The 24,306-nt window shown below is 45.3% G+C and overlaps 2 protein-coding genes across 4 annotated transcripts; one reads left to right on the forward strand and one right to left on the reverse strand.

Annotated features, from left to right (window-relative positions):
- Nucleotides 1-249: 249 nt before the first annotated feature.
- Nucleotides 250-6,910, forward strand: CZIB (CXXC motif containing zinc binding protein). Of its 3 annotated transcripts, XM_010372245.2 has the most exons (8): nt 255-312; nt 538-621; nt 1,956-2,012; nt 2,377-2,458; nt 2,669-2,700; nt 4,100-4,177; nt 4,905-4,970; nt 6,273-6,910. In XM_010372245.2, the coding sequence occupies exons 1-8, from the start codon at nt 307-309 to the stop codon at nt 6,348-6,350; spliced, it is 483 nt and encodes a 160-aa protein (XP_010370547.1). In that variant the 5' UTR covers nt 255-306; the 3' UTR covers nt 6,351-6,910. The 3 variants fall into 3 exon arrangements, with proteins under 3 accessions (XP_030797770.1, XP_010370547.1, XP_030797769.1); XM_030941910.1 differs by lacking the exon at nt 538-621 and having other exon boundaries at nt 250-312; nt 6,273-6,906; XM_030941909.1 differs by lacking the exon at nt 4,100-4,177 and having other exon boundaries at nt 6,273-6,533.
- Nucleotides 6,811-24,306, reverse strand: CPT2 (carnitine palmitoyltransferase 2). Its single transcript, XM_010372251.2, has 5 exons — nt 23,621-24,306; nt 19,922-20,002; nt 18,298-18,404; nt 9,660-10,964; nt 6,811-7,749 (listed from the first exon to the last, which is right to left on the reverse strand). The coding sequence occupies exons 1-5, from the start codon at nt 23,773-23,775 to the stop codon at nt 7,418-7,420; spliced, it is 1,980 nt and encodes a 659-aa protein (XP_010370553.1). The 5' UTR covers nt 23,776-24,306; the 3' UTR covers nt 6,811-7,417.

Below are 24,306 nucleotides of genomic sequence, written 5' to 3' on the forward strand. Positions count from 1 at the left end.
CAACTGTCTTGTTCGCTTAGAGCAGGCACAAAATCGGCGTTCAGTAAGTGTCTGTGGCACCACCGAATCCCGGAGTCAGGCTTCCGCCGGTCTGAGCACGGGTTGCTCGCGGACCTGGCTGACCTTCACTGGCCCCGGATCCCCAGATGCGAAAAGCCCATGGGCCAGGCAAGCAGCCGCAGGCCGAACTCCCTGCCCCGCGGCCCCGCCCCCTCAGGCCCTACTGAGGGTGCGCAGACGGCACTCACCTTTTACGACGCGCCGGAAAGCAACGGCCGCAGCCAGCACCGAGTGGAGCGGGTCACCATGGGGGTGAGGGGTGGCCGCCCGCCGCGGGGACACGGAGGGGAGGTGGCGAGGGTCTGGGAGGCAAGAGCTCGCGCCAGTAGGAGATGAAGCGAGTGGGTTCGCGCTGAAGGAGCAGGAGGCAGAAGGAATGTCTCCCTGTGGCACCCATGGCTGGGAATGCGGGCGGGTCGGGCCGGCGTGAAGCTGTGCAGGCACGGCTGACGCAGTTACTCTGGCCCTCCCTCTCAGAAAATCGCCCTGCAACTCAAAGCCACGCTGGAGAACATCACCAATCTCCGGCCCTTGGGCGAGGACTTCCGGTGGTACCTGAAGGTGCGGCCGGGGCGGGGCCCGGGGAGTGGCGGCCAGTCCTGATCTCAGTGCTGAACCGGAGCCTTCTCCGGCAGTATGAGAAAATATTTAACCAGGCACATTAAGTGTTCGGGGTTTTCCTAGTTAGAATTTTACGTTTGCTTTTTATTAAAGTGTATTGGTTTATCTCTAATTGGCAGTCTTGGAAAGCTTCATTTTGTAGTTTTTCCCTGTGTTAAATATTTCGTGGTCTGTAAACGGACACTAAACGAAATGCTACTTGAAGGGACGTTGTGAATATTTAATACGGTGAATAGTTCGCCTTTCGTTTATTGATTTGGTTTTCTTTATTGTGAAATAGTTTAATTTTGTGCGTAATCCACCCTTCCTTTCCCCTCCCACACTGGTAAAGCTGGTACCCTAGCGGCAGGGTCTACAGAGGCCTCCCCTTCTCCAGCCGTCCGAGGCTCTTCACTGTTCCAGATCCCAGAGCTTCTGCTCTGTTTTCCTCCTGGTCAAAATCCCAGCATCCTTCTCTACCTCTCAAAAGCCCTGTTCTTCAGGAAGCTGCCTCCGGACTACTTTTATTTCCCAGGATTTTGAAGCCTGAATACCAGGGCTTACTTGGGAGAATCTGTTCTTTGGCTTCAAGAAGCTGAATCGAGTGAAGGAGACAGAAAAATAGAGTCACAACAGAGTGATAAATACACCAGTGAAGTACAGGGCCTGTGGGACCATAAAGCCAACCAAGCAGAGTGGGTGGGGGGCCTGCTGAGGCCATTTCTCTTTTTTCTTCTTAATCGACACATAAGAATTGTACATATTTATGGGGTATATAGTGATGTTCCGATATATGTAATATATAGTGATCAGATCAAGGTAGTTAGCATATTCACCTCAAACATGTATCGTTTCTTTGTGTTGGGAGCATTTAATATCCTAGCTATTTGAAACTATATATTATTGTTAGCTATAGTCATCCTACAGTGCTGTAGAACACTAGAACTTATTCCTCCCATATAGCTGTAATTTTGTATCTTTTAACAAATCTCTCCCTATTTCCCCCCACCCCCATTGAAGCCATTTCTGCACCACAGATGCCTTGAATCCCCGGCCACACTGAGCACTTCATAGAGGAGGATGGGCATGCCGGCATATTGAACAGCCTTACCTACCTACCCTTTGCCCAGAGATAGGTCTAGTTTTGTCCTTGTTGGGGCTGGTGTTAGGGATGGAGTGAGATTGCCAACGAGAAGGTAGGCCATGAGCCTGCCCACCTCCCACTGTTCTTACCCCTTCCTTGGTGTCTGCCCAGCTGAGCCAGCTGCTTTACTAACATTCTTTTTCCCCCACAGATGAAATGTGGCAACTGTGGTGAGATTTCGGACAAGTGGCAGTACATCCGGCTGATGGTAACTGTTTCCCCCCATCATAAACACTCACAAACACACATACATTTCTGGGCAGGGATTTGGGGAAACTGGCCTTCATCTCTCCAGTTCTTTGCTCCCTACTTTTTGTGGTTTGGGAGGGCAGGTGTCAGTATGATGAGCACTGGGTCCAACAGACATCTTTGAGATATGAGGCAGAGTTCAAAATCAAGGAGAAGCTCTGTTTTTTGTTTTCCTCAGGAAGCGTTCCCAGGAGTCTTGTCCTAGTAAGTTACCCTTTCTGGGTCTTGGTCTTTTTCAGTGGACAATAAATGGTGGGCTCAATCTCCTCAGGACTGTACATCTAATTCATATGTGACTGAAAGTTCTGTTTGCTTTTTGCCAGGACAGTGTGGCACTGAAGGGGGGCCGTGGCAGTGCTTCCATGGTCCAGAAGTGCAAGCTGTGTGCAAGAGAAAATTCCATCGGTAGGTCAGGCTGTCCGTACTGAGTTCTGCCAGGGTGGCCCACAGCTTCCTGACACCAGGCTGAAAGTAGACTCATGTTACCTGAGGGTGGAGTCAAGCCTAAGATGCTGACACCTGTGCAGCACGATCTTTTTCAGGGCCACATCTGGGCACCTGGCTGGGGCCAGGGCATGGACTCAAGTCAACTTTGTGTTCTCTTTTCTATTTCAGAGATATTAAGCAGCACCATCAAGCCTTACAATGTAAGTTTGTTGCTGTAGTGGCAGGGATGGTGGGGTTAAATCCTAACTGGAGTTAGTAGGTCTGGGTTCTAGAGTCATGCCTGCATCAGAGTGACCTGCCATAGGACATTCACTCATGAACTTAATTCTTCTTTCCCTCAGTCATTTATTCACTGTACACTGAGTGCTTGGTATATTGCCTCTTGCAGTGCCTTCTTATGAGGGGCTGTGGGATCTCAGGGGATCTCTGACACAATCTAGCTGTTCAGTTTGCATCACTGAGAGCACTTGCCTTGTCTTCATTTTAGGGGAGTAGCAAGCTTTCTCTGAAACCATAAGTGGGGTAGTCCTTTGGTGCATCCCATCCTTTATAGCATCAGTGTTATTAAATAGTTATATGTTACTACGGAACAAGTTAGCCCAAAGGTGAGGGAGGGAGTGTGTGCTTTGGGTCTCTTTGTTTAAAGAAAGCCAGTTATTTGTATTCACCTATTCCTTATTTGGTATTTATTTAAAGTATCTTGAGTTGTGCCAAATTCTTGGCTTTGTCCTGAAGTTAAAGAGAAATTAAATGAGGACTTGCCCTCAAGTACATAATAGTCTAGTGGAAACTACAGACAAACAAGAATCGAACTAGGGCCCTAACAGAGAAATGCCTTACCAGTGCCAGAGTCTGAGGCTCTTCACTGTTCCAGATCCCAGAGCTTCTGCTCTGTTTTCCTCCTGGTCAAAATCCAGTCAGTGTGCAGGAAATTATTTTTACAGTGAATGACAGGATGAGACTGAATATGTGGGCATGGCACTTGTGGTCCCTAAGCCCATAGGTCAGGTAGGCATGAATTTCCTGGCCACATACCCCGCAAGAGGTGTCCTCTTCACATACATAACCATTTCGACTGCTGTAAGTCAGCCCTCTCCCTTCCTTAATGGTAGATAGTGAGCAAAAGGCTATGGCTTAGTGTACTGGTTCTGTTTGGATGATCTAGAGACTTTGGAGCTTAACATTCTTGTTCATATTTTTGGTGTTGATAATTTTATTTGCTATTTATTGAGCACTGTGCTGGGCACTTTATATGCATTTCAAAATCTGACAATAAAATTGTAGAGGTTTCCTCGGCTGTATTTGACAGTTTAGGAATCTTGGGCCCAGAGGGGAAGAGAGGCAGAGCTTACCTTACATCCAGGCAGGCTGACTCCAGCATCCACACTCTTCTGCAGCCTCCATGTCTACTGTCTACAGAAAGCCTCATAGGGAGCAGGTGCCCAAGGCAGGCTTCCTCTAAGAAGGGGACCAGTTGTTCTTGGGTCTCATGGTAGGCCTCCAGGGGCAGTAAGTGCCCATTTGGCGGGAAGGAGAGGGGCCATGAGGTCATCTTGAGAGCTCTTTTGGGCCTACCTCTTCAACACACTTCCTTTCTAGGCTGAAGACAATGAAAACTTCAAGACAATAGTGGAGTTTGAGTGCAGGGGCCTTGAACCAGTTGATTTCCAGCCCCAGGTGTGTGTGTGTCTTTCTGTGGAATCTCTGTCTTTGGGGAGGGGATGCATGAAGTGACAGCCAGAACTTTGCTACCTACAGAGACCATGGACTAGACATTTCTCCTTTCTAGCGGTAGTAATAATTGTCCCTTATTAAGTGGCTGCCGTATGCTTGGGCACCCATGCCGTCATTTTCACGTTACCACATTTGATCCTCCTGGTAACCCTATGAATTTATTCATCCTGTTCTTCAGATGAGTAAGGAACTGAAGAGATTTTGCACCTTGCTCAGGGTCACACAGTAAGCAATCGAGCTATAGTTTCAACCCAGGTCTATCTGACTTGAGCTAGTGCTTATCCCCCTTTATTTGTGCATGTTTCACCTCACAACAAATCTGTGAGGTAGGCAGAAGAGCAAATACCTCATCCCCATTTTATAAATAACTAAGGTCCAACCTGGGAAATGACATGCCCAGGGGCCTTCAGCAAACCAGGGGTAGTGGAAGGGATTGTGCTGCGCCTGCTGCCTTCTGGTCCAGGGCTGTAATTCAGAGAAACCATCACTCTAGTTCTGAGGCAGCTGCTGGGTCCTGGAAGATCAGCAGTTATTCCAAGACAGGTGCTCATACCGCATCTCTGTCCTCCATCCCAAAAGTGTGAGAAGAGCCAGCAACCTGGCCAGCCCTCACTTATAGCCCAATGCCTCCTTTTGCCAAGACTAACTGGTACCTTCTTGTCCCCTGCAGGCTGGGTTTGCTGCTGAAGGTGTGGAGTCAGGGACAGTCTTCAGTGACATTAATTTGCAGGAGAAGGTATGAGACTTGGGGGCTCTGTGAGGTATTATAGGGCACCTGGTGGGAAATATTTTTTTGGTAGACAAGGCTTATCAATGGAAAGCCAACTTTGTATTTTTGTGCTTTTTGTTAGTGATTTTGCTGTTGAAATGGCCACAGGTATAGTGCTAAAGTGCTTTCTAATGTTCCTACATATGGAAAAGCTATGATGCCCCTTACAGAGAGAATACGTGTTAGATAAGCTTTATTCAGGCATGAGCTATAGTGCTGCTGGCTGTGAGTTCATGAATCAACAATATATATTAAGTAAGGTATCTTTAAACAGAAACACATAAAGATAGATTATTGATTGGTTGATGAAAATGTGACCAGAGGCTCATAGGAAGCTAACCCTGTATTTCCCCAGGGAGTATTCATTCAGTATTCCCTAATTCAGTGTTTGTGGCGGCTTTATTGCACCTAACTACCGTGAAGAACAAGAAAGAGTCTGTATTACTGGACGTATTACTACCCTGCAGATAGAAAAGCCTTGTGCTCAGGCCTTGAAGGACAAAAACTTCATTTCATTTGCATAGCACCTAGTAACAGCAGCTAGCGTTTACTGAGCTCTTATATGTACCAGGCACTCACTATGCTGAGTGCTTTTATTTTGTTTTATTTTATTTTATTTTTTGAGACAGTCTCACTCTGTTGCCCAGGCTGGAGTGCAGTGACACAGTGTCAGCTCACTGCAACTTCTGCCTCCTGGGCTCAAGTGATCCTCCTGCGTCAGCCTCCCAAGTAGCTGGGATTACAGGTGCCTACCACCATTCCTGGCTATTTTTTGTATTTTTAGTAGAGATGGGGTTTCACCTTGTTGGGCAGGATGGTCTTGGACCCCTGACCTCAAATGATCCACCTGCCTTGGCCTCCCAAAGTGTGGGATTACAGGCATGAGCCACCACGCCCAGCTGCTGAGTTCTTTTAAATGTGTTACTTCATTTGATTCTTTCAACATTCAATATGAACTCCATTGTTGTCCTTTTTTTGTTTTTTTTAAATAGAAGACAGGACTCAGAGAAGACGCTCAGAGAAGTTAAGTGGTTTGCCCAGTCACACAACTGAAGGAGCTAGAATTCAGGCCTGAGTTATCTGGCTCTGTTCAGGGTCATACATGTTCATGATTATTTGCGTCAGAGCCTGAGCTGGGCCTTTTAAGTCCCAGTTCTCTGCTCTGCACACTGCTGCGTTCTGCCTTGTGAGGCTCACATTGCCAGTTCTCTGCTCTGCACACTGCTGCGTTCTGCCTTGTGAGGCTCACATTGCCATTTTGTTTCCCAGGACTGGACTGACTATGATGAAAAGGCCCAGGAGTCTGTGGGAATCTACGAGGTCACCCACCAGTTTGTGAAGTGCTGATCCCTCTTCCTGCACAGTTGCCCTTACAAACTGAGAAAGGACAATGTACCCAAGCAGCAGAGCCCACAGAGGCTGGTTCCTTTGCCCCTTGTCTCCTGGCGGCTATACCAAACCTTCACAGTCTGCATGCTGGACTTGATTACAGCTTCCCAAGCCCCATCAATAAAGCCCCTGTTCATGCTGCACTGGTGTATGAAGGTGAAGTAAGGAAGTAGCTACTCCCTCTGCAAATAAGAATTCGTGCAGCAGCAGTTCACTCCTTAGGAATATGAAGAGTATTTTTAAGGAGATGGTATCTCCCCAGTCAAGGGCAAGTATACAGAGAGGAAACTGCGATCCCACCATCACTCAATGAGCCAGAAGCCAATGGTGACGTACTATTACCCGAACTTACTGAACTTGCTGTTGGAAAGATCTTTGTGAGGATTAGGAATTAGGTTAAAAAAAATTAAGAACCATCTTCAAGCAAAAATTAAACTTTATTTCTGGCTTAAACAATAAATACACCTGAGTTAGTTTTTCAAACTTTTCCTCCTGATTAAATGCCCTTAAAACTGAAATCTCGTGTTATCTTTAGTTGTGATCTAGTCCCACGTGGAAATTACACGTTTAGCTTTAAAACCATGATTTTAAAGCTCAAGCCTGTAGCTGGCTGCCTAGGCAGCTTATGATTAGTTTCACAGAATAGCACCCACTGGCTACACAGGCCCCAATTTTTTTTTCTTTTTTGTTTTTTTGAGACAGAGTCTCGCTCTGTTGCCCAGGCCGGAGTGCAGTGGTGCAATCTCAGCTCACTGCAACCTCCACTTCCTGGGTTCAATCAATTTTGCTTCAACCTCCCAAGTAGCTGGGATCATAGGCACGTGCCACCATGCCCAGCTAGTTTTTGTATTTTTAGTAGAGATGAGGTTTCACCGTGTTGGCCAGGTTGGTCTCAAACTCCTGACCTCAAGTGATCCACCCATCTCAGCCTCCCAAAGTGCTGGGATTACAGGCATACGCCACCATGCCCAGCCTCCCAGGTTTCATGACGAGGAAGTGATGGTAGCTTTTCATCTGCCAAGAAGTTAACTTTTGATGGATTTGCCTTCTAAGGCATCAAACATGTCTTCTAAGGCCTTCTCCACACACTGGAGAAACTCCCGGGCATTGCGGCCTGGGTAGGAAGAGACATTGCAGCCTATCCAGTTGCCATGAACCGCATATCCAACACCAAAGCCATCAGAGACCACGGGGGCAAAGCCCCCAAGGTTCACTGCTGGGCTGCTCAGTGTGCTCGTGGACAGGACATTGTGGTTTATCTGCCCGTATGCAGGGTCCAGGTAGAGCTCAGGCAAGATGATCCCTTTGGCTGCTGCCAGGTGCCGCAGAGCAAACAAGTGTCGGTCAAAGCCCTGGCCTGTGAGAAACAAAATGGAAAACCCGAGTCCAAGGACAGAAAAGGACCTCAGGAAAACTTCCCCACTTACCACATGGTAGGAATACCTATCACAGCATCCTTGAAAGTGGGGAAGGCTCTGTCTACCTCTATGCCCACCACCAGCTGACTAACCTTCAGAGCAGCTCAAGCTAGAATATTTCAAATTATTTAGAAAATGTATTATGTCATGTTATATTTAAAAATAGCTGTCAACAGCTGAGCTAAAAATGAGCCTAAAAGGAAAGCATAATTTTAAAGATTTGAAATCAGTTTAGTCAGAGTCAAGACAGTACACGAAGAGAGCCATGGACTCAAAAACTACGATAAAACTAAGTCTGATTCAAGTGTAAAGAGAAGATTGAGTCAGTGGAACAAAATGGAAAGTCTGTTTGACCAGGGTTCTAATCTCAGTCTTACTAATTTGCTGTGTAACCGGGCTTGGTCTTTTCCTTATAAAATGGAGGAAGAGAAGACTAGAATGTCTTGGAGGTCCCTTTCACTTCCAGCACTTCATAGCAACATGAAAGGACAACTATGACCCTCCAGGTGCTTTCCAGGTCTTGAATTTTATCAAAAAAAGGTAATGATGGATGACAACTGGGAAGTTTCTGAGATGACCTGTTTACAGAGAGCAGACACACTACAACTGAGGTGAAGTCAGTGGGGCCGCAAGTTTAGAAATCCTACATTTTCAAAAGTCAGTCTGATAACCAATGAGTAACAGAAAAAGGAGACTGGGTGCAGTGGTGCACGCCTATAATCTTAGTGCTTTGGGAGGCCGAGGCAGGAGGATTGCTTGAGCCCAGGAGTTTGAGACCAGCCTGGGCAATGCAGTGGGACCTCATCTCTACAAAGAATTTTAAAAATTAGGCCCGGCGTGGTGGCTCACACCTGTAATCCCAGCACTTGGGGAGGGCGAGGCAGGTGGATCACGAGGTCAGGAGTTTGAGACCAGCCTGGCCAAAACAGTGAAACCCCGTCTCTACTGAAAATATAAAAATTAGCTGGGTGTGGTGCCATGAGCCTGTAGTCCCAGCGACTCAGGAGGCTGAGGCGGGAGAATTATCTGAACCCAGGAGGCGGAGGTTGCAGTGAGCCAAGATTGTGCCATTGCATTCCAGCCTGGGCGACAGAGTCCATCAAAAAAAAAAAAAAAAAAATTATTAGCCAGGCATGGTGGTGCATGCCTATAGTCCCAGCCACTTGGGAGACTGAGGCAGGAAGATTGTTTGAGCCAAGGAAGTTGACGCTGCAGTGAGCCATGATTGCGCCACTGCACCCCAGCCTGGGTGACAGAATGAGACTGTGTCTCCAAAAAAGGCCAGGCGCGGTGGCTCATGTCTGTAATCCTAGCACTTTGGGAAGCCAAGATGGTGGGATCACCTGAGGTCAGGAGTTCAAGACCAGCCTGGCCAAAATGGCAAAACCCCATCTCTACTAAAACTACAAAAATTAGCCAGGCATTGTGGTGGGTGCCTATTATCCCAGCTACTCGGGAGGTAGAGGCAGGAGAATCACTTGAACCTAGGGGCAGAGGTTGCAGTGAGCCAAGATCATGCCATTGCACTCCAGCCTGGATGAAGGAGGGAAACTCTGTCTCCAAAAAAAAGAAAAAGAATGACACGTCACAGCTGAAAGTGACCTTAAATGAGCACAAAGTCACATGCATTCCCCCACGCCTGCTTAGGAGGCAAGAACATTCTGATCCCTAGTGGCTAGTGTGGCTGTTCAGACTGCTAGGGTAGAAAAGAAAACTCATTTGGGGAGTTGGCGATGGATTAAACCTAGTGAAGGGGTAGGAATCAGATTTGGAGTAGAATATGACTTAGGCTTGCTTACCCAAGCACTGAGGACAAGACCCAAGGGCATGCTCCCCACCCCTGCCTCACCCATTGCTGCTTCTTTGGTCAGCTGGCCATGGTACTTGGAACATTCAACCATCATCTGTTGAAGTTCGCCAGCACTGTGCCTGGAGGGCTCCCTGACAAAGGCCTCAGAGCACCTCTTTGTATAGATGGAGGCTGGGCGGATGGTCTCAGTGCGGCCATGCTTGAATGCGGCAGTGCTACAGGACTCGTAGGTGGCCACTGTCTGCCCGTACTGCCGCAGGAAGGCCATCTGGAAGGCCAGCTGGGCAACTGCATCAGGACTCAGCTTCTGCTTCTTTAGGAATTCTTTGCCTCCTCTCTGAAACTGGAGGCAGTCGATAGTGAGGGTTTTCATGGTGGCATCAAACTTTTCCTTAGCAGCCGTGATGCCAGTCTTTAAGGCATCAGTCAGCTTGAAGTTGAGTTTCTGCACAGTGACAGTAGAGTCAGCAGTGGCTGGCTGGCTCTGTGGAGTGATGGCAGGGATCTGAGTGCTGTCTTTAAATACTTCATTAAAAAATCTGAGCACTGCCACACCATCACCCCAAGAGTGCTCAAAGTTGACGGCAGCAGAGCCATCCTTGGTGATAATGAGGTTAAAGGATTTATCAAACCAGCGGTTTGTGCCATCCCCATGCAGCATGTTGTGGGACAAGTGGACAAGGTCCTTAATGGGGAAGTCATCTAGGCAGAGGCAGAACACAGCCGAGTCCACTTTCCTCAGGCTCTCCTCATTGCCACTACTCATCAGCTTCTGCCTGAGCTCTGCCCAGATGTCTCGGTTCTCACTGGTCAGGTATGCCAGAGGAAACTCGGCGGCGGGGCTGCTGTCTGAGAGAATGTACTTCAGATGCGCCTGGATTTCTGAGGGGCTCACAATGTTCCCATCTTGATCCAGGACATCAAAGATATAAAAATTTCCTTTCCTTAGGACCAGGAGGTGTCTGGCCTTGTCATCAGTGAAGAGTTCATCCCGACTGGGTTTGGGTAAACGAGTTGAGTTGAAAAGCCGAAAATACTGGGACATATCCAGGGGATATGCATTGACTAGGTAGGCCCCATACCAGGACAGAGAGGAAGGCACAAAGCGTATGAGTCTCTTGAAGGTGTCCGTGTCACTTTTTGCAGGGTTCAAATGGAACACTTCTGGCTCCAGAAGGCCAGCCCGGAGTGTCTTCAGAAACCGGATGGCAGAAACAGTCATGTTGGTTGCCCGGGTGAGCTGGTCGTTATACTCAGATTTTGGGTCAGGATTGAAAGCCATAAATGGATTAAAGTTCAGAACAACGGAGTCTCGAGCAGATAGGTACATATCAAACCAGGGTCCTAAAAAATAAAAAGAAAAAAATAACATAAAATGTTAATGCTGTTCCTAAAAATAAAATTTGAAGAAGAAAAAAAATTCAAGCATAGGCAAAGGAAATGGCATCAACCTCCAGAGAGGAGAATTCCCTGAATGTTTTTGCTCTGCAATAATTCAAGACATATAAATGGGGTCATACAATATATGGTGTTTTGCATCTAGCTTCTATCACTTATAATAATGTTTTTGTTTTGTTTTTTTGGGACGGAGTCTTGCTCCTGTCACCCAGGCTGGAGTACAGTGCCGCAATCTTGGCTCACTGCAACCTCCGCCTCCCGGATCGAAGCGATGCTCCTGCCTCAGTCTCCCGAGTAGCTGGGATTACAAGCACCCTCCACCATGCCCAGCTAATTTTTGGATTTTTAATAGAGATGGGGTTTCACCATGTTGGGCAGGCTGGCTCAAACTCCTGACCTCAGGCAATCCACCCGCCTTGGCCTCCTAATAATGTTTTTAAGATTCATCCATGTTGTAGCATGTAAGTTCTTCATTTCTTCTTATGGCTGAATAATGTTCCATTATATGGATATACTGTATTTTGTTTATCCACTCATCAGTTAATGGACATTTGAACTGTTTCCACTCTTTATTATGAATTATATTGCCTTTTTTTTTTTTTTTTTTTTTTTTTTAAGACACACAGGATTTCTGTTGTCCAGGCTGGATTGCAGTGGTGTGATCATGGCTCACTGCAGCCTTGAACCCTGGGCTCAAGCGATCCTCCCACCTCACCCTCCCAAGTAGCCAGGACTACAGATGCACACCACCAGCCTGGCTAATTTTTTTATTTTTTGTAGAGATGGGGTGTTACTATGTTGCTTAGGCTGGTTTCAAGCTCCTGGCCTCAAGCAATCCTCTCACCTCAGCCTCTTAAAGTGCTAGAATTATAGGTATTAGCGCCTGTGCCTAGCTATTAAGAATTATGTTGTTATGAACATTCTTATACATGTTTTTATATGGACATAGCCAGGAGTGGAATTGCTATCACATGGTAAGTCTCTGTTTAACCTTTGAGGAACTGCCAGGATGTTTTCCAAAGTTGCTGCACCATTCCCACCAGCTGTCTATGAGGGTTTCAATTTTTCCACATCCTCAGCAGCACTTGTTATCATATGTCTTGTTACGTGGAGATATTCTGGTAGGTGTAAAGTAGTATAGCACTGCAGATTTGGTTTGCATTTTCCTAATGTTTATTACTTGCTTTTTCTTCCTCTTTGGTTTCCTTTCTTGGTTTAAAGGAATAAAATATGGTAACACTCCACTTGCATTCATGTTGGAACAGAATAGTTAATTCCCACCCCATCTCTTTAGGTTTCTCTTGCTTCATCTCCTTTCAGGGGCAACAATCATACTTGACTGCCCACCCCCGACAAGGGGGGAATGTCTTCATTGTCCTTCTGTGTACAGTGTACATTTGTGCACTCCCTGTTTAGAAAGTACTCAAAAAGCTATTAGAACTATTAGTGCATGGATCACTGAGACTAGCCCTCTGAGTTCTTGTAGATGTTTTACCTGTAAAAATTCCAAAAGCAATATTTTATCAGAAAATATGTCAGGGAAAGTTCCTGCTTGGATTAGTAAGCATGAATAAACTCTATAAATAAGGACCATCTTTCATTCGGGCAAGTAACGTTTACATGTATAGCACTGGGAAAAGGATTAATAGATGCAGATTTGTCTATTACTCATTTGTTGGTCCATCCACTCATTCCATCCCTTGAGAATCAGTGCTGTGCCAGGCCTTGGTCCAGGGGATTTAGAGAGGAATAGGACATGGTCTTTGATTCTGAAAAACTCTGGTGAAGGAGGCAAATATTTAAAACATAATGCAATGCTAAATGATGGGAGATAATACTAAAATGATGAGAGAAAAGTACTGGTGGATAAGATATATTTGATGAAAGAAGACATAAATTCATGCCTCTGACCCCCCCCCCCCCTTAGCAAAAGAATTTCAAAGAGACATAAACCAGTCAGGCCAAGAGAATGGGAGATGAGAAAACAAATACTAGAAGCTGGAAAGCACTTATGCAACTGGTAATGACTAAAGCAGACTGGAGAAAGCCAATCCTAAATTGGCAGGAGAGAAATCCAAGAAATCATATGATTTGCACAGCAGAACCCCCAGAGGGCTCAGTAATTGGCAACCTAGATACATCTGGTTGAAGGACTGTTTAATTATATCACCACTACCACAACCTGAGATTCCCTCCACACTCTGGTAGAAGACTTAAGTTTTACTCTCTGGAAAAAATAAAACTGGGGGCTGGGTGTGGTGGCTCATGCTGGTAATCCCAGCACTTTTGGGAGGGCAAGGTGGGTGTATCACGAAGTCAGGAGATCAAGTCTATCCCGGTTAAGATGGTGAAACACCGTCTCTACTAAAAAATACAAAAAATTAGCCAGGCATAGTGGCACATGCCTGTAGTCCCAGCTACTCGGAAGGCTGAGGCAGGAGAATCGCTTGAACCCAGGAGGCAGAGGTTGCAGTGAGCCGAGATCGCACCACTGCACTCCAGCTTGGGTGACAGAATGAGACTCTGTCTAATAAAATAAATAAATAAAATAAAACTGGGAGACCTGAATCACCGTTGAGATCTCAAATCTTCTTCCCTTACTTACCCTACCTTCTACAACACTAGCAACCTTTTGGCAGTTTACTAGAAAAGCCTCCCTAGGGAATCTAACCCAATGACACTACCATTAGGGACAACCCAGGGAAGCAGTTTAGCTGGATCACTGTATTAGTCTGTTTTCACACTGCTATAAAGAACTACCTGAGACTGGGTAATTTATAAAGAAGAGAAGCTTAACTGACTTAATTCCGCACTGCTGGGAAAGCCTTAGGAAACTTACAATCCTGGTGAAAGGCGAAGGGGAAGCAAGCCACATCTTATATGGCAGCAGAAGAGAGAGTAAGTGAGGAGTAGGAACTGCCAAACACTTCTAAACCATCAGATCTCATGAGAACTCACTATCACAAGAAACGCATGGGAGAAACTGCCCTGTGATCCAATCACCTCCCACTAGGTCCCTCCCTTGACACTTGGGGATTATTACAATTCAAGATCAGATTTGGTTGGGGACACAGAGCCAAACTACATCATTCCGCCCTGGCCTCTCCCAAATCTCATGTACTTCTAACATTTCAAAACACAACCATGTCTTCCCAACAGTCCCCCAGAGTCTTAACTCATTCCAGCATTAACTCAAGATTACAAGTCCAAAGTCTCATCTGAGTCAAGGCAAGTTCCTTCTGCCTATGAGTCTGTAAAATCAAAAACAAGTTAATTATTTTCAAGATACAATGGGGTTACAGGCATTGGGTAAATGCTCCCATTCTAAAAGGGAGAAATTGGCCCAAACAGAGGGGCTACAGGCCCCATGCGAGCCTGAAATCCAGCAGGGCAGCCATTAAATCTTAAAGCTCCAAAATGATCTTTGACTCCATGTCTCACATCCAGGGCATGCTGATATAAGGGGTGGGCTCCCAAGGCCTTTGGCATCCCTGCCCCTGTGGCTCTGCAGAGTACAGCCCCCATGGTTGCTTTTACAGGCTGGTGTTGAATGCCTGTGGCTTTTCCAGGCACATGGTGCAAACTGTCAGTGGATCTACCATTCTGGGGTCTGAAGGGCAGTGGCCCTCTTCTCACAGTTCCACTAGGTTCTCCATTGGGAACTCTGTGTGGGGGCTCTAACCTCATATTTCTCATCTGCATTGCCCTAGTAGAGGATCTCCATAAGGACTTCACCCCTGCAGCAGACTTCTGCCTGGACATCCAGGTGTTTCCCTATAGCCTCTGAAATCTAGGAGGAGGTTTTCAAACCTCAACTCTTGTTTTCTGCACACCTGAATGCCCAACACCACAGGAAAGCCTCCAGTGCTTGGGGCTTGCACCCTCTGAAGCAATGGCCAGAGCTGTGCCTTAGCCCCTTTTAGCCATGGCTGGAGCTGGAGTGCCTGGGACACAGGGCACCATGTCCCAAGGCTGCAAGGAGCAGCAGGGCCCAGGAAACCATTTTTCCCTCTTAGGCCTCTGGGCCTATGCTGGGAGGGGCTACTGTAAAGATCTCTGAAATGCCCTCAAGACATTTTCCCCATTGTCTTGGCTATTAACATTTGGTTTCTCATTACTTATGCAGGTTTCTGCAGCTGGTGGCTGGAATTTCTCCCCAGAAAATGGGTTTTTCTTTTCTACTGCATGGTCAGGCTGCAAATTTTCCAAACTTTTATGCTCTGCTTCCCTTTTAAACATAAGTTCCAATTTCAGATCATCTCTTTGTGAATGCATATGACCATATGCTTTCAGAAAAAGCCATCTTGAATGCTTTGTTGCTTAGAAATTTCTTCTGACACCCTAAATCATCTCTCTCAAGTTCAAAGTTCTGCAGATCTCTAGGACAGGGACAAAATGCCACCAGTCTCTCTGCTAAAGCATAGTAAGGAGTGACCTTTGCTCTAGTTCCCAATAAGTTCCTCATCTCCATCTGAGAGCACCTCAGCCTGGACTTCATTGTCCATATCTCTATCAGCATTTTGGTCAAAACCATTCAACAACTCTCTAAGAAGTTTCAAACTGTCTGACATCTTCCTGTCTTCTTCTGACCCCTCCAAACTGTTCCAACCTCTGCCTATTAACCAGTTCCAAAGTTGCTTCCACATTTTCAGGTATCTTTGTAGCAATACACCCCTCCTGGTACCAATTTTCCATATTAGTCCATTTTCACACTGCTATAAAGAACTACCTGAGACTGGGGTAATTTATAAAGAAAAGAGGCCTAATTGACTCACAGTTCCTTGTGGCTGGGGAAGCCTCAGGAAACTTACAATCACAGCACAAGGTGAAGGGGAAGCAAGGCACATCTTACGTGGCAGCAGGAGAGAAAGAGAACAAGTGGGGGAACTGCTGAATACTTTTTAACTATCAGAACTAGTGAGAAACCACTCACTATCATGAGAACAACATGGGGAAAACCGCCCCCATGATCCAATCACCTCCCTCCAGGTCCCTCCCTCAACACGTGGGGATTACAATTCAAAGATGAGATTTGGGTGGGGACATAGAGCCAAGCCATATCAATCACATTAGAGCAAATCTGTAACTGACAAGCCTCACCCTCATCCACATAGCTTCCAAGAGCTTTTTAATATCTCATTCATATCTAAGACAACACAGGATTATGAAGCATCTGAAGAAAGGGCAAAGCAAACAGGAGAAAAGCAACTTGGAGGCAACAGACTATGAAGAGAGATGAGATCTTTAAAAAAATTCTCAGAGATAAATTATTTTTAAAAACACCATAAGAAGAAAAAAGAGCTTGTGGAATTAAAAAATAGGAAAACAGGAGTTTTAAAAACAGACAGGTTGAGAGATTAAAATTAAGTAAAGTCCCCCAAGACAATGGAACAAAAAGAGTAAGAGATGAAAACTGTGAGAGAAAAGATAAGAAAATTAGAGGATGAGACACGGAAATTCTACACCTGAATGATAATAGTTCCACAAAGAAAAAACAGAGAAAAAAAATGGAGAGGAAGAAATCCAAAGAAATAAAACAAGAAAATATCCCAGACCTGAAGGATGAGATTCCAGATTCAAAGGACTCACAGAGTGGCCCAACAAAATGGGTAAGAATAGACTCATACTAAAACACATTACCTGAAATTTCAAAACACTGGGGACAAAGAGAAAATTCTAAAAAGCTTCCAAAGGCAGTGAGAAGAAATAGTCAAAAGATTAAATCTCAGAATAATGTTAGATTTACCAACAGCAACACCGGATGCTAAAAGACAATGAAGCAAAGGCTCCAAAATTCTGTGGAAAAATGATTTCAAACCTGGCCAAATTATCAATGAAGTATAAGGGCCATTTTAAAATTTTTGCTTCCCATGTTCTGTTTCCAGATAGTAAAGGGAATATGTGCTTTGATTAAAAAAAAAAAAAAAAGAAAAAAAGAAAAGCCAAGAAATAAGAAAATATGAAAGACAAGAAACATGAGTCCCAACATGAGAAAGTGATGATAGATGTCCCGGCTGATGGTGAAAGAGCACAGGAGAGCAGCTTCACAGTAGGCCAAGAGGTTCACAAATCCAGACTACAGCATGTTGCAAGTTCTGGAAGAAGTTTCGTCAAGAAGACCAAAATGGATAGAATGTCCAATCTGCTTTCATGTGTTGAGAGGAGATTCAGATAGCTTGTGAAGAGTCTGGGTGTAAATTAGTAAGCACATAGGAAACTAAACAAAAGAAAGGATGGAATAATTATTAACTTCAGAGAAAACAAAAACTTTGTACTGGAAAGGAAAAACAATCCCAATATGCTATATGAGTCAGCTGACAATAATGTTTATATGATCATAATAGCATAAACACTAGATACTGAGTTATCCAAAATTACAAATCCCTATGCTGTGAAAATGAGGGGACAGGAAGTACGTATATACACATCCCACATATGTGGTGGGATGTAAAATACTGCTGAATTCTAATCTTCTACAGTAAGATGTCAATAGCTAATGACTAAAGCGAAAAAATCAAGGTGCACTAATGTAAGTATCTAATTTAGAGATATGAGGTATATAACAAAAGATTTAGGAGCTGAAAGTGAGAAGTGGGAAATAAGGTAATGATAAGGAAGTTGCTCTTTTTCCTAACAAGCCGTATAGAACTGTCTGATTCTTTAAACTATGTGCATGTATAACCTTGGTAAATGTATAAACTAAAAGAAGTGCTGTAGGAACAGAGGTGGAAGCAACCAACTCTGAATGGAGTGGAAAAAGGACTGAGGTTGCACAGAAAACCATCCTCCCTGGATCTTAAAAGAAGAATTTGCCAGGCAAAAAAAATGGTAGAGGGAACAGTATGGATAAAGGCACAGAAGAATGAAAGACTAAGGGTTCAGGGATCAATGAATTGTTCAGCAGGAAGTGTGTCAGGGTGGGTGGTGAGAGAAGAGGCTGGAGAGGACAGTTCTGCCTGACAGTGAAGGACCCAGAATGATACAGGACACAGGACTTAATCCTGCATCCTTTTCAGACAGGACCATTGATTAGGTTCTGCCTCAATCCCATCTACAGAGAAGGCCGGCCATCATTCTTGAGCATGGGCTGCAGTCAACACCTCAGCAGAGGAGGAACACACTCGGCCTTAACATTTACCTCAGGAAGGGAGGATGAGATGTTACTTCATTTGCTGGTCTCACCAAAAATATCTCTGAGACCAAAACAGGAGAGAATATGCCTTACTTTTCATTATGGAGGGCTCTGGGAGAAATCATACCCACAGCCCAGCCTACCTACCCGAAATGTAGCTGGTATGTTTATTCTGTTTGTCCTGAGCAACCAGCTGCTCATGCAGTTCTTTTCCAATCCCATTTTCAAAACTCTTGCAAAATTGTTCTGTTTTCCTAAAACATTCAAGAAAAGACAAAATCAAACCATGGTAGGGAATGCGTGATTTTTAGGTTCATGGCAAGGAACTCATAATAGAATTTTGGGTCCCCAACAGCATAGCCCTAAAACCCAGAATGAGATCAGAAAGTACCTCTAACCAGAACAGGAATCAATCTAAAATTGATAATCTAGACTACCTTCTTAAAATGAACGATTAGGAAAATCAATCAACATCTCACAAAATAATCCATACCCTAGGAGGCAGTTTGGCACAGAGAAAAGGACACAAGCTCTGGAGTCAACAGAAGTTAAGTCTGAATCCTAGCTCTGTCACTTTTCAAACTGTGTGATCTTGGATAAGTTACTTGATCTGAGTCTCAGTTTCTTGATGTGTAAAATGACAATAATACCACTTTACAAGATTAAAAATATTTATAAAGCTAAGGATTCAGAATATCCTAAAACATAATACTCAATAACTGGTAGCTATTACCATATCAAGAGAAACTTTAAATGACTAATAAGGAATACTTGAAAACAGAGGACTAGATTATGGATAATTCATCTGTTTCTCCATCACTGTCCAGTGAAGAGTTCTGTGATTCCAACAATGCCAGTTACCTGTACAGAAAAATTTCCATTATGAAAAAAGAGTACTACACTAGGCTACAAGAGCTTAATGCAATTCACTTTTTGACAAAATTTGATATTATTTTCCAATTCCATGCCGTATTTGCTTCCTAGGACTGCTATAACAAAACACCACAAACTGGGTGGCTTAAAACAACAGAAATTTATTCTCTCACAGTTCTGGAAGCTTTATGGACAAAATCCAGGTGTCAACAGGACTATATCTTCTCTGAAGACTGGGGAAGAATCTGTTGCATGGCTTTCTTTTAGATTCTGGTGTTGCCAGCAATCCCTGGCATGCCTTGGCTTGCTGACACATCACTCCAATCTCTGCCTGTGTCCTCACATGGCTGTCTCTGTGCCTTCTTCTTACAAGGACACCAGTCATATTTAATTAAGGACCCACACTACTCCAGTAGGACCTCATCTTAACTAATTACATCTGCCACAATCCTAATTCCAAATAAGATCATATACTAAATTTCATGAAAAAGGGCATACATTTTGGAGGTGTGCTATCCAACTCAATAAACATGCTTACAACGCAGACTTCTGGTCTGCTGTATGGTCTCCTCAGTGGACCTCCCTTCCAAGGGTACATGCTCTCTATAAATGACCAGGACCAGCAAGCCTCCCAGGTACACCTGCTAAGGGAAAGTACACATTTGGCATTCTGGCTTATAAACTATCTTCTCTTGAGCCTGTTTAGAGGAACTCTCAGGGCTCGGTCAGTCCTTCATGAATGAAAATCTATTTCCTGAACTTGTGAAAGCACAACTAGGTTCTGGGTTCCTGGAGACCCAGTCAAGTCACAAACATTCCCTGAAGCTTGGTCCACCACTACTTGCCAGCCTGTCTTGAACCACCCCAACTATGCTCACCCAAGGTTCTCAGTGTTTACCTGAACTGGCCATCATCCAAGAGAGGCTTCTGTGCACTGAGGTATCTCCTAATGGTGTCTTCAAGTTTGGGAATAGGCAGCCTGGGGAGAAAGGAGGGTCAGTGTAAGGCTGACAGTATGTGGAAGAGGTTAATTAGCTTTATAAGCTAATGGACTGATTACTAGATCATTAATTTCCTCCCCCAAAACCAGTAATTGGAAGCCACAGACAAATCAGAATCTGTGGGTTTACTAATGCCAAGTATATCAATGGTAACTCTACCTTTAAGTAAAATAACAACTAAATATTTACATAAAATATGAATATAATATCTTAAATAATAATAATAGATTCAAAATGGGGAAGCAGAAGCTGCCCCAAGCATTCCTGTTTTCTGGTCAAAATGACAACACCTGTGCTAACACTGTATTGCCCTGATTTAATTCTAGCCTTAGTTTGAACAACTGCATTTTTCTCCCCTAGGATAAAATGAAAAGGTTCTATTTTTTAAATTTTCTTCTGCATTTTACAACAGATAATTATATAAGAGTGAAACACAGATCTGTCCAAGGGCCAGTTATATGGGGGCTACAGTCACTGAAAGGTAGGAATCAACCAGTTAGCCATGTCCAGACACCAGGAACGCCATTAGGAAGAACCAAATAGTCCCATGTGCTTAAATAACAGGAACAGCAATTTGCCTACTCATCATTCTCTCTGCTAGAGATTCCCAAAGATGGCTGTGGTGATGAAGTTACTGGCTGATTGTGAAATTAAAACACATGGACAGTAAAGTGAGGTGTATTTTCTCTTCCAATTCATTGGTTTTATTGAAAGAAATATCCCCTAACAGCAAAACAGAGTTTGTTAGGTTGCCTCTACCAACTAAAAATTAACACTGATATGCAAAATACTGAAATGTATCAGTCATATAGGAAATGAAACATGATACATGAAGCAGTTTAAAAGCCTAATATAAGATATACTGTGGTTCATCAGTTTATTTTTAATGAATGTTTATCCACAATATGACAAAAATAAATCAATTATTTATTGCCATTATGGACTTAGACTGCACTAAGTACCCATTTACAACACTTTAACACCATAGATCCCCTTACATTCACTGACTTACTCAGAAAAATTCCAAATACTGTCTCAGCTACCTCATAAATCCAGAGTTGCCTACATATGTTTCTTAAGATTTGGTTTTATTACAGTAGGGATATTCATGAAAGTTTACCTTCTTCCTTTTAAACAAAATTCTACATTAGAGACAATGGCAATTTGATTAAAAAAGAAGTCCTACTTAAAAATTTCTGGAGTGAAGCTGGGCCTGGTGGTTCACACCTGTAATCCCAGCACTTTGGGAGGCCGAGGCAGGCAGACTGCTTGAGTCCAGGAGTTCAAGACCAGCCTGGGCAACATGGTGAAACCCTGTCTCTACAAAAGATACAAAAAATACAAGAAATCAGCCAGGCATGATGGTGTACGCCTGTGGTCCCAGCTACCTGGGAGGCCAAGGGCAGATCACTTGAGGTCAGGAGTTTGAGACCAGCCTGGCCAACATGGTGAAACCCCATCTCTACTACAAATACAAAAATTAGCCGGGCGTGGTGGTGCATGCTTGTAATCCCAGCTACTTGGGAGGCTGAGGTGGGAGGATCCTTTGAACCCGGGAGGCAGAAGTTGCAGTGAGCCGAGATAGGGCCACTGCACTCCAGCCTGGGCAACAGAGAGAAACTCTGTCTCAAAAAAAACAAAATAAAATTGGCTCAATGAAGTTAACAGAATTGCCCAAAATTATAGCTAAAGACTTGCAGATCCAGAATCTGAAACTACATTCTATCAGACCTCAAAGTTAGGGCTTTTCACCAAGTATGACATCAATGAGTGAGTGTGAAAGATTATACATGTAATCAGTCTATAATCTGAGAGAGAGAAGGAATCTTATCTCTCATCTAACTCCCAATTTACAAATAAGGTAATGGAGGTCTGGGAGAGGTTGGCTGCTTAAGGTTATGCACAGGTGACTAGTGGTACTATTTGAACTGGAGTTTGAATTGGTACCTCCAGATTCCGACAGACTGTGCTGTGGATGGGGCTGGAATAAATGATCTTGAATATTCTTCTCAGCTTTCCAATTCTAAAGTGCAGAAAATCCCTCTGATCTTAAACCTGGGTGGGGCCCAGGCCTGCCTGAAAGTCAGTGACCATCTGACTCTGAACTTGGCAAGTGAAGACAGGTTCTGTCCGTCCTCACCTTTCACCCACATACTGGCCCAGCTCATACACACAGGCTTATCCTACAGGCACAAAGCCCCTTTTTCTTCCTCCCTCCTGCTACGCGTAGATAATCTCATTTTCATTTGTCTTAGATGTTTGCATAAAATGTAATTTCACAAGAATCACTCGATCCTCCTGAGAGGGTGGGGGTATGTAGTGATGACGCTGGGTTAAATGGTCCCGGATGCGGAGAAAAACAGCAACCTAGCAGCTCGGGTGAGGCCTGTGACATAATGTTTGTTTCACACACGGGGAAGGAGCCTGGCCTCTAGCTCCTGGACTACGGGGAATCCCTGAGGACAGTTTGGTGAGAAATAAAGTGAGAAGGGTCTTTGAGACAAATTTTGAACTTGGCTCCAGGAACGGAGTTACTCGCTCAGTAAGTTAGAAGTTAGTTTAGGTTTGGTTTAGAGGGTGAAGAAAATATCTAATATTGAAGAAGGAGACCTGGCAGCTCAGGCGAAGGCGGAGTTCGAAGGCTGGGAGAATCGGAAGCCGGATTTAAGAAAGTACTGGGGGAGGGAAGGGGAGAGGATTTACTAGGGCTATTTTCAGACGGGAAGTCGATTCTGGGTGAAGTGTTTCGAAGGCAGGGTAGCCCACGGTGAGGAGGAGAAGAGAAATTTGGGTGGGCCCTGGATCTGAGTATGATGGAGTGTGGACGGGGTACTGAGGGTGGTATCTAGAATTCTGTGAGGGTGAGCTGCACTTACAAGGGGTACTGTGGATGAGGTAGGATATTTTAAGGGAAGGAACCTGTTGAGGAGGGCTTGGAGAGAGGGAAAGGTTTCCGGGTCAACACTGGACTTAGGAGATTAAAGATTTAAAAACATGGGGGAGGGTCAGTTGAGGGCAAGGGTGAACACTTGAGGGCTGTGCTTGTGGGGGCTGATGGGGGGGGTGAAAGAACAGAGTACTGGAGAAACGGGAGGTGGGACTGAGGGTCCTGAGTGACAGGGGTGAAGGCGGTGCTGGGAGAAGTTGAGGAATGGTAACCATGATGTATTAGGAATCAGCCTACCCACATTCCGGGCAGGAATGTGAGGCAGTCATTAAAGTACTTCAGGAGACACTACAGTCGAGGGGTTACAGCGGTGCTGGAAATACGCAGGTCTGGCATTTTTCAGGGAGAAGAGAAGGACTTAGTTTAGCTGGCTGGAAGTCAGGTTAATGGAGAGGAAATCTGAGAAGGGTTCAAGATGGAGAATGAGATAGCATCGAGGGGTTCTGGAAGACAATTTGAGGGTTCTGAGGTTCCTGTGCTAGGAGATTCTGAAAGTCCCAAGACTTCCAGATTAGGGGATGTGGCAGCCTCCATGGTAGGGGCTTGGGGGCGGAAGCGGGTTCACTAGAAGACTCATGAGTGACTGCAGTCAGGTTGGGGCCGATCCTAGGATGGCAGCGGGCGGCGGGGACCCGGAAGCCGGGCTCACCTGGGCAGGCTGTCCTGGTAATGCATGGTGGGCACGATGCTGTGCTGCAGGTACTGGCCGGGACCGGAGCCGGCGCTGAGGGGCCGACTGGGGGCTCCCGGACCAACCGCAGGGCCCCGGGGCCAGGCACGCAGCAGCAGACGGGGCACCATCATCCCGGGAGCCTGCGGCGGCGAGAACGCGGCAAATGGGTAGTTCTGGAGTTTAAAGACAAGACCGCTGTCGCCCCTTAGGGCCCGGGACACTGCTTCAGGACTCTGAACCCACTTCTCCTCCTCCCGCAGGCCACTTCCGGCCCCTGTAAGGCCGTCGGCTCCGCCCCGGACTGGCCCCTTCCGGACAGGGGTCGCCCACTGCCAGGCTCCGCCCACTGCCAGGCCCCGCCTACCACTAGGCCCCACCCAGAAGGGGGCCCCAGCCTCCACACCGCTGGTCTCCCTTCCCTTCCCTAGGAGGCGGGAGACAGAGATCCGCAGCCGCTCCTTCCCCTTTTCTGGAGCAAGACAGAAATTGGAGCTGAAAAAAAAAAGAAAAGCTAAGAAGTGTGTGTGGAATCTGATAACCCAAAATTTGATCCAGGCTCCATCCCTGCGAAACTGTGGACTAAATTTTAAACCTCTATTTCCTCACCTAAGAAGTAGATAGATCTTAATGATTCAACGTACCTCCCAAAATTCTAGATATGA

This window comes from Rhinopithecus roxellana, chromosome 12 (assembly GCF_007565055.1).
Source record: "Rhinopithecus roxellana isolate Shanxi Qingling chromosome 12, ASM756505v1, whole genome shotgun sequence".
NCBI classification, from domain to species: Eukaryota; Metazoa; Chordata; class Mammalia; order Primates; family Cercopithecidae; genus Rhinopithecus; species Rhinopithecus roxellana.

Coding starts and splice junctions, on each gene's coding strand:
- CZIB (XM_010372245.2), top strand. Junction 2,701..4,099: donor GCACCATCAAGCCTTACAAT/GTAAGTTTGTTG, acceptor CTTCCTTTCTAG/GCTGAAGACAATGAAAACTT. Junction 4,178..4,904: donor CAGTTGATTTCCAGCCCCAG/GTGTGTGTGTGT, acceptor TGTCCCCTGCAG/GCTGGGTTTGCTGCTGAAGG.
- CPT2 (XM_010372251.2), bottom strand. CDS start 23,775: ATGATGGTGCCCCGTCTGCTGCTGCGTGCCTGGCCCCGGGGCCCTGCG. Junction 20,003..23,620: donor TACCAGGACAGCCTGCCCAG/GTGAGCCCGGCT, acceptor CTTTCTCCCCAG/GCTGCCTATTCCCAAACTTG. Junction 10,965..18,297: donor ACATACCAGCTACATTTCGG/GTAGGTAGGCTG, acceptor TTTATTTTTTAG/GACCCTGGTTTGATATGTAC.